This window comes from Trachemys scripta, chromosome 16 (genome assembly GCF_013100865.1).
Source record: "Trachemys scripta elegans isolate TJP31775 chromosome 16, CAS_Tse_1.0, whole genome shotgun sequence".
In the NCBI taxonomy this organism is placed as follows: Eukaryota; Metazoa; Chordata; order Testudines; family Emydidae; genus Trachemys; species Trachemys scripta.
The window spans coordinates 15260377-15268981 of NC_048313.1; the positions used below are offsets into that span (position 1 = coordinate 15260377).

At 42.7% G+C, this 8605-nt stretch overlaps 1 protein-coding gene across 4 annotated transcripts in view; it reads left to right on the forward strand.

Annotated features, from left to right (window-relative positions):
- SLC44A2 (solute carrier family 44 member 2) overlaps nt 1-5499 on the forward strand; it is a 37044-nt gene extending 31545 nt beyond the window's left edge. For all 4 annotated transcript variants that reach the window (XM_034792752.1, XM_034792751.1, XM_034792750.1 and 1 more), the window contains one exon: nt 538-5499. Coding sequence is in view for 1 of the 4 variants with exons in the window: in XM_034792753.1 (XP_034648644.1) it covers nt 538-644 (107 nt within the window). In the remaining 3 variants the exon portion in view is untranslated. The remainder of the gene's footprint in view (nt 1-537) is intronic.
- Nucleotides 5500-8605: the final 3106 nt, after the last annotated feature.

The window sequence follows — 8605 nt, forward strand, 5'->3', positions numbered from 1 at the left end:
CCACTGTCTTAGCTAATTTGTAACCTAACGCTTTAGCCCCCCTGCTCCTTCCAAATAGATGTTGATAAACAGCCTCCCTTCAGGAGACCAATACTCTGTCTTTAAAATGGGAGTGGAACAAGTGTAATTGTGACTTTTACATTTGGAAGCTGCATACATCAAGGGCTTTAGAAGAAACACAGAATACGCATACATGCACTGCCTGTGAGAAGCAGAAGGGCATCCACATCTCAACTGGGTATTTAACGGATGAGTATTACATCTGCTCTTTTAGCACTTGTCTGTCTCTAGACTTCTTAACTGCACCTTCTATGACCATCATAGGGACCACAGCAACTTTCCCCAGCATCCAACTCAGTCTGAATCATGGAAAGGTTGTGCATGTAGATGTGAGAGCACCTGCTGTTTAAATGGCACTGAAAACAAATGTATCCCTCCGGGGCTTGGCATGCCCAGTAACTGGTTCTAGTTTGAGGTGTTTACAACCCTGCAGTACTTAAGCTCTGTATTTTAACCTCCCCTCCCTCCCCCCTGCAGTGGAAGACCTGGAACGTAATGATGGTTCATCTGAAAAGCCTTACTTCATGTCGTCTGACCTGAAAAAACTTCTGAACAAGACAAACAGAGGTCACCCGAATGCATAGCAACCTCCTCTTTCCTCACTGCTCTCTTCACTTCTATTTGTCCCTTCCCAGTTTTCATTTCAGGAGCAAAGCTGCATGGATAACATACAGCATTAAGTGCTATTAGTCCAATATGCAAACCTTGTTAGTACTTTGTGAACTGCAGTATCCTTTACTCAAATTAAGATGGACGGCTTTGGCTGTCAGCCTCTGCATTGGCCACAAGCTTGTCCACAGCAGTGGAAATTGTTTCTGGAGAGCATTTTGCTGGATTTTCCTTCCTCAGATAGAGAGAAGGGATTAGTGTCAATAGTTCTACATAAGATTGTTAGGCATTGTTAAGTAAAAACTGAGCCCACTGCCCTAGTGGACAGGTATGCACTACTGCAGAACCCAGCACTACTGGGACTCTGTTGGTCTCAGGAGAGAGATGAAGAAATAATTGGTCAGTTTACAGCTGAGGCCCACTGATGTAAGGTTAACTTGCCCTGCCTTTGTCCATCTCCATCTATGCCAGAGACTGAATTCAGTCTACAGGTGTGAAGCCAGCACCAATCACAGATTCACAGACACGAAAGGAATTTTAAAATAAAACTACTAAATCTGTCACACCAGTAAAGCTATATCATTACCTCCTCCATTAACTTGCTAGAACATCACTAACATACTTGACTGCACTCAGATACTACCATGTTGGACACATTAAATACCTTAATTGATTGAGGAATGCACCTACTAATGCCTTGTCTTCATGGATGATGGCAGGGACAGAAGAGAAACCTGCAGTGTTAAGCAAGCTGTAGAACTTGAACAGCAGAGGAAATGCAAAATACTCGGATAAGCACTTGGTAGGGAGCATGCGTGTCTGGATAGTCATTAGTATTACTGATGAAAGCTCTATGTATTTGTTTTGTCTCTTCAGTGAGATTGACAGCCCAGGAGTGTGCTGCTTCTGTACCTTTAACTTGTTTGGTTTATTGGAAAAATCCAGCATTATATGCAAAAACACATTTGAATGCATGGGAAAGAAAGGATGGTCACTGTTGCTTTATATATGTGTGTGTGTGTGTGTATATATATATATATATATATAATATGTAAAGAGCTGGCTTATGTAAAAGTATTGTTAACTGGGGTGAAAGAAGCCAAAGGGTCAAACAAACTTGCGTTGCAGTTCTGAAAGCCACTGTATTCTGTGAACTCTACCATCTGATGGGTGCACCTGCTGGGAAGCTCCAGTCAAGGGCAGCTTCCACCTAGAGAAACACCAGCAATATGTGTGAGAGAAAAAGTGAGACTGGAATGCCACTGAACATTAGAAAGCCCAGTGTTGCAAATTAAGTTATCAGTCATGTTAAGAATCACTGTAGTTTCCTTTAAATGGTCATCTCTCTGACTGTGTCCAATGTTGGCAAAACTGGTAATGTACCACAGGTGCAACTCTGCCTCTGATAGCAACAGTAGAAGCCGCAGAGTAGACAGGACTCAGTTTTTTACCAGTGATCAGGGTTGGCCAGGATGGTGGGGAAAAAGGACAGGTGTTGGGCTACATTACAGCATCCACCGTTGCTACTGCTAGTTGTGAATTACAGGTTCTATTTTCACTAGTGTAGATGGAGCCTTCTTGGGGATAGGAAAGCTGGTCAACCTCATGACTTTATTATTTTTAATCTGCTTAAATAAATTGAAATGGGGCTATTTGGATGGTTTACAGCTTCCAAACGATGCAGGAACACAGAGGTGCAAAGAGGCATTGTGAGGTTATCTGGACACTTTATTTTTTAAACAAAAAGGAACTCTTTATTTCATTATTTTAATTTGGCCAGTTACTTGTAACATTTAATTTGTGCTAAAGGTTATATTTTACTTTTTTTATACCTATTTCTAGTAACTTTTTGATCCTGTAGTATTTTTTGTAAGACATGAGAATTGTTTTATATCTAAAATATTAAAGGGTTTTTTGGTTTTGTACATTTTTGTTTTTATTAGTTGTACCCATGAGCTCCAGTACTGTTATTGGTCAATATTGCTTCTTCCGTTCAACAGAGAACTTAGATACTGGTATAGCCCCTTAGCCATAAAGTCACACCAGCCTGAAGCACAGCTTAGATCTCATTACAGTAGTAAATTTGTGATATATATATAAACTTTTGTTAGTTTTCTTTCTCTCCAATGGATGATCAGTTTTGCACATTTGAAAGGTTGGTAGTTTATAATGAAAACCAGTTACCTTGGACATTTTGCTTTAGTTTTAAATAAGCAAATAAAAATGACCAAGTTGTTGAGTTTGCAGAGGCAGCTCTAGCTACTCTTCTAAACCACTCTGCAATGGAAAAGACTCACATGCTGTTGCCAAGTTGCTATTTATTTAATACTTAGAACTTTACAAGTTCAAAGCACTTGTCAAACGCATTAATCCTCCCAAAGTCCTGTTAGGCAGGTATTATCCCCACTTTACCATTGCAGAAACTGTGGCAGATATGTGCTCTGACCTTGCCCAAAGCTTCCACTGGGAGTTGGTATCAGAACTTTGGATTGGAACTTAGGAGTTTCTTATTCCTAGAACTGTCCTTTGGACCACTGGGTCTCAGAGGCATTAGGGTCTACATTAGGAAGCTGATCTGTTGCTGACAATAGCAGGGGGTAACCAGTCCCCTTGAACTGGTGTGGGAAAAGCTCTGCTAGTGTAGATAGGACCAATTACTCTTCAACACTGTTATAAGAAAATATGACAGACTTGCCAGATCACTGACCAAAAAAAAAACCACCCCCAAAACAAACCTTACCAAAACACTGTACTGCATACTCTGTTCTCCCTTTGCAGAAAGGATGAGAGCAATAAGTAATATCTGTCACATGTGATTTGTTCTCTCACTTAACTCACTACTGGAAGGTGCTCAGATGCCACAGGTGCAGTATAAGAACCTATACAGAACTGAGGGGAAGAAAAAAAAAAAAAAAACCCACCTGAGCAGGAGTTGCCCCCGTCAATGACTCACTGGCTAAACCTCTTTGAAACTACAGCCTGTTACATAGATAATTTGTGTGCTGTGGAGTCAAGTCTCCGAACCTGGCATCATCTACCTGTCTCCTACAGCTTGGCCTTGCCTGACAGCTAGTAATCCCTTCAATAGGGCTATATATACCCAAAATGTCCACAGAAGCTACATTAAAGGATTTCTCACTCTACCCTTACATAAACTCCTGGTGACTCCTTTAGAATCCCCTTCCCATTTTAAAATATAACCCCGTGTGAACTTCATATGTCCTGTTACACATCATATATTTACAGTGCCACTTTTTTTAACTAATCATAAAGGTAGGGTGACAAACTGCAATTCTAGGAAATAAAAGGCAATTGCTCCTTAAAAACCAGCTTTTCCCCTACTTCATCCCCAATGTTTTATTCATGGCACAAAATCCTAGACTTATAGCGCATGATCTTTACCTGAAAACAGACTATCTGATCAAATGTTGCTTACCGGAGATGGGCTGTGAGACAGTAAGCACCAGATACAGGATGTTCAAAAGGCCAGGATGGATGGTCACCTAGGTAAGGGGACAGGAATGGTTATAGAAACTAAAGTACAGATTAGAATTACTGGCATCTAATGGAAAATGTTCGCAAAATGTTTTGCGCAAGATTATTCTGCTCGTCTATTGCTCTTTTTTTCTCTCTTCCATGGTCTTTTGTTTTGTTTTGCATGAGGACAGGCTCTGTGGGTGGTCTATTTCTGCTGCTTGTTTCTCCAGCTCAACTGCTAATTATTTTTTTAATAGAATCATTTTGGTTGCTGTAGAAATAAAGTTCTAAAATAGCAGGTACCCAGGAGGACCAACAGCAAAGGCGATTTCAGGGTCTTTCTGTTCTTAGGATATTTTTCTCATAAGATGGCTCATTTTAAGTCATTATGGAAAGATTTGTAATTTCAGGCATACAAGAGTTGATGAGGAAGCATAGTTCCAGCAGAAACCATTGCTTTGGCTTAGGATGTATTCTGCAGACTCAGTTGTGGTCTAAGAAACTATGAAATTTAAGGAACAGGATGGGAAGGAAGTCCCAGTTCAATCTGATTTCCATTAGGGAATTTAATACCAGAAAGCAGCCCTCTCTCTGCCTTCATAGTCTTGATATAATTGTAACGTAGCCTCTTCCCCCTTTTTAAAGATGACAACTCCACCTACACTATACTATAATGAACATGCTTCTTTATTCATCCTGCTGAAGTAGATAAACATTGCAGGGGTCCTGCCTTCTGCAGCAAAGGGACATATCTTTTATTAAGGAGCTGTTCAGAATATTAATGTTGTCATCGAATCACTCCGACTGGAAAGACAGTCTAGTTCATTTACACATGCACACTGTGTGGCAGGATGCTAAAATAAACTCCAGTGATTGATCGTTATGCTGTGACTTGGTGATTCTCACTATCTCCTTATGGAAGCCTGTTTCTGTTACTCAATTGACTGTGATTAGAAGCTTTTTTCCTGACGTACCTAAGCTGCATCATAAAGCCATAACTGCTCATCTTACCTTTAAGAACAACTGTCCCTGACTGCCTTTAAAATATCCCTTTATATCTCTGTAAACCACTCATGTTCCACTTTCTTCCCTGGATCCTTCAGGACTGATCCTGCAATGGTATTTTGCCTGTACAAAGACTGCAGGATTGGCCTCTCTGTTGTTGTGATAACTGTCCCTTCCTGTGATTTCCCAAAGATGCTCACTCTATGCAGGGGGGCCTTTTATGCAAAATAAAATAAAAACCAACAACCTTGAGTGGGGATGTATGTGTATATTTCCAATATATATGTGATATTCCATTATATCGATGTCAGCATTCCAACCACAAATAAAGTGCCTACTTGGACTCGAGCTTGGCTTTCCTCCGAGTGGATCATTCTGATTTGTGTGGCTAATCCGTAGCCAGATTACACTGTCATGACAAATAGTCAACTGAAATCTCTTCACTACTTTCATTTCTCCTCTTTCTGATAAGGTAGGTGAACAAATCAGCATTGCTGTCATAACAGAGTAACATTCTACCACATGCAGAAGGGTGTTTGACTGAATTCCACCAAATGTCCAAATTTTCACTGTGGGAAAGGGAGGACACGGCAAGCCCAAAGCCTGGACCAAAGGAAATACAGTAGAGAGAGATTTCAGAGTAGCAGCCGTGTTAGTCTGTATCCACAAAAAAAAACAGGAGTACTTGTGGCACCTTAGAGACTAACAAATCTATTAGAGCATAAGCTTTCGTGGACTACATGCATCCGAAGAAGTGGGCTGTAGTCCACGAAAGCTTATGCTCTAATAAATTTGTTAGTCTCTAAGGTGCTCTATGCATCCGAAGAAGTGAGGTTTTTACTCACGAAAGCTTATGCCCAAATAAATCTGTTAGTCTTTAAGGTGCCACCAGACTCCTTGTTGTTTTTGTACAAGTAGAGAGAGAATCAGACTCCCTGGCCCTAACGAAACAGGTCATTTTAGGGAGTCCCTCCACCATTGGTCCAACACTGATGCTAGCAACACAGGGAGCATTTGTGTGGGTGAGCTTCTTTGTGTCTTTACCAATGAGTTGTCCAGACTGCTGACGTAGATGACAGTGATAAAAATGCCATATTACACCCTTTATCTAGCTGGCACGGCTAACAATAGTAAAGGTGCAGTGGCCTGGGCTGTACAAGCCCACCTGGGATCTTGATTACATTATGGTGCTAGCCTGCATTGGGGCTTTGCTATTATTTTGAGTTGTGCTAGCTAGGTTAAAGCTAGTACAGGTATGCCTGCTTGAGCTGCAATCACACCTTTGACTGCACTGTAGACGTACCCTGAGTCTGGATCGAAGACTGGGACTCCAAGGTTGCTAATAGCCATCACTGGCTGTTGTTTCTTGACATTTTAAGGAGACATTATCACTCATCTCCAGGAACTTGGGTCACTCAGCTACTTATCAAAATCATCCTAAAGAGTTACAAATAAATCTCGGCAAATTTCTAGACACTTCCACAATATTTTCCACAAATGGTGCAACATTTTCTTCTCCCCTCCAGTTACAGCCTCCCTTTCACTTTGGTACTTTGACTTAGCAAATGCAAAGAAACCAAATCAAAAGTTCTCCTACCATAGCACCACTGTAACCAAAAGGCACTTACTACCACCTTCTCCATATGCGCTACTCTGGTAAAACCTCAGATCTCTTCTCTCAATTGCGTTCCCCAAACAAAGGCTGTTCAGTGGGTCACCCATCCATCCAAAATCAAACATTTTCTGCCTCTTCCTTACACTGAAGAGTTCTCAGCAACAGTAGATAGCAGGATCCTGTTTTGTTGACTGCATCTAAACAATACAATGGATGAAGAAAATCATAAGTGCACTTAGACCAACCAGGATAATAGTGTGCAGGTGCTGTGTCTGTCTGCACTCTAAAATTAGCAAGTAACACAAATGTAAGTTATTAGAAATAGCTATGCAGCTACTTCAGTGTCATGGGGTCTCAAATAAACTAGGGTGACCAGATGTCCTGATTTTATAGGGACAGTCCCGATTTTTGGGTCTTTTTCTTATATAGGCTCCTATTACCCCCCACCCCCATCCCGATTTTTCACATTTGCTGTCTGGTCACCCTACAAATAAACTGAATTCTTCAGAGAGTAATATCCATGGAACAGCACATCCAAAGTTTGCTTTAGCAAGGGATGCGCAGCTGTAGTGATTATTTATGTGCATTGTCAACTTGCCAACAGTCTGAAACCTTCTCCAAGTGAAAGGTACAGAATTTTAAAAGCCACAATGCACCCAAGCATAATATTGTCTCTTGCTTGGAAGCTGACTTGAAATGGCTTGTTTGGCGAGTTCACAAGACTAGCAAAGCAGGGACTTGATCCTGCAATCCTCAGATGACCTTGATGGACTGAGTAAGCAGTGCAGAACTGGTCACCTGTCCACCTTCAAATCTGAGGCAAAGAGCATTCTCAGACTGCAATTTGTTCACGGGTGGACCCCCATCTGTGGGCAGCGCCGGAGAAGGATGCTACCACTTCTCCCCCCCTGCCCAAGTCTGACCCTGAAGGATGGAGAATGGTAACAAGACAGAGAGAGGAGAGAGCATTGGAGAAATTGGCAAGTGTTGCCATATTTCCAGCTTGGAAATACAGTCATCCAGGCTCAAAGGGCAGGGGGGCCTGAGTCTTGTCAGGTGAGTCTTCCGCATTGTGCTGAGTGTAAGAGCCTCACACATGCATGCACGGAATGAGAAGATCTGAGCCCCTCCATACCCCACCTCATAACAGGTGTGAGGTGAGCAGCCGGCCAGTGATTCTTCCCATGCTCCCTTCATGATAGGATGGACAAGTGCCACCAGGCTCCCCACAATCCTTTCCGCTCACAGCTCATGCTTCAGGCAGTCACCTGCGGGGGTCAGGAAGAGATTCCCCAACCCCCCCTCATGTATTCTGTATTTGTATTTTGTTTGTTTCCTTCCTCAGAAACATCAGCGATGGCTACAGCTGGCTGGTTCTTGTTCACCTCATGCTCAGAATCTGAGTGCTATATGCAGATTTGGGAAGAATTTTCCCCCAGGTCAGATCGGCAGTGACCTTTGTTTTTTTTTTTTTTGCCTTCCTCTGTGGTTTGGGGTGTGGACTGCTTGCCAGGATCATCTGGGTATATCTCAATTAATCAGTTTCCTACCACAGCAAGGGCCTTAGGCACTGGGGTACCTCACTCCCTCCTATTCTCTTCCTGTGGCACATCACAGGTTAGTCTCCGGAGGGCTGTAATACCCTCAGGGTAGCTGCCCCTCCTACCCCTTTCCCCTCAGGCAGCTGTGTCCTGTCCCCCTTCTCCTCAGGACACCTCCCATGCCCCCTTCCCCTCAGGCAGCTGTGTCCTGTCCCCCTTCTCCTCAGGACACCCCCCATGCCCCCTTCCCCTCAGGCAGCTGTGTCCTGTCCCCCTTCTCCTCAGGACACCCCCCCCC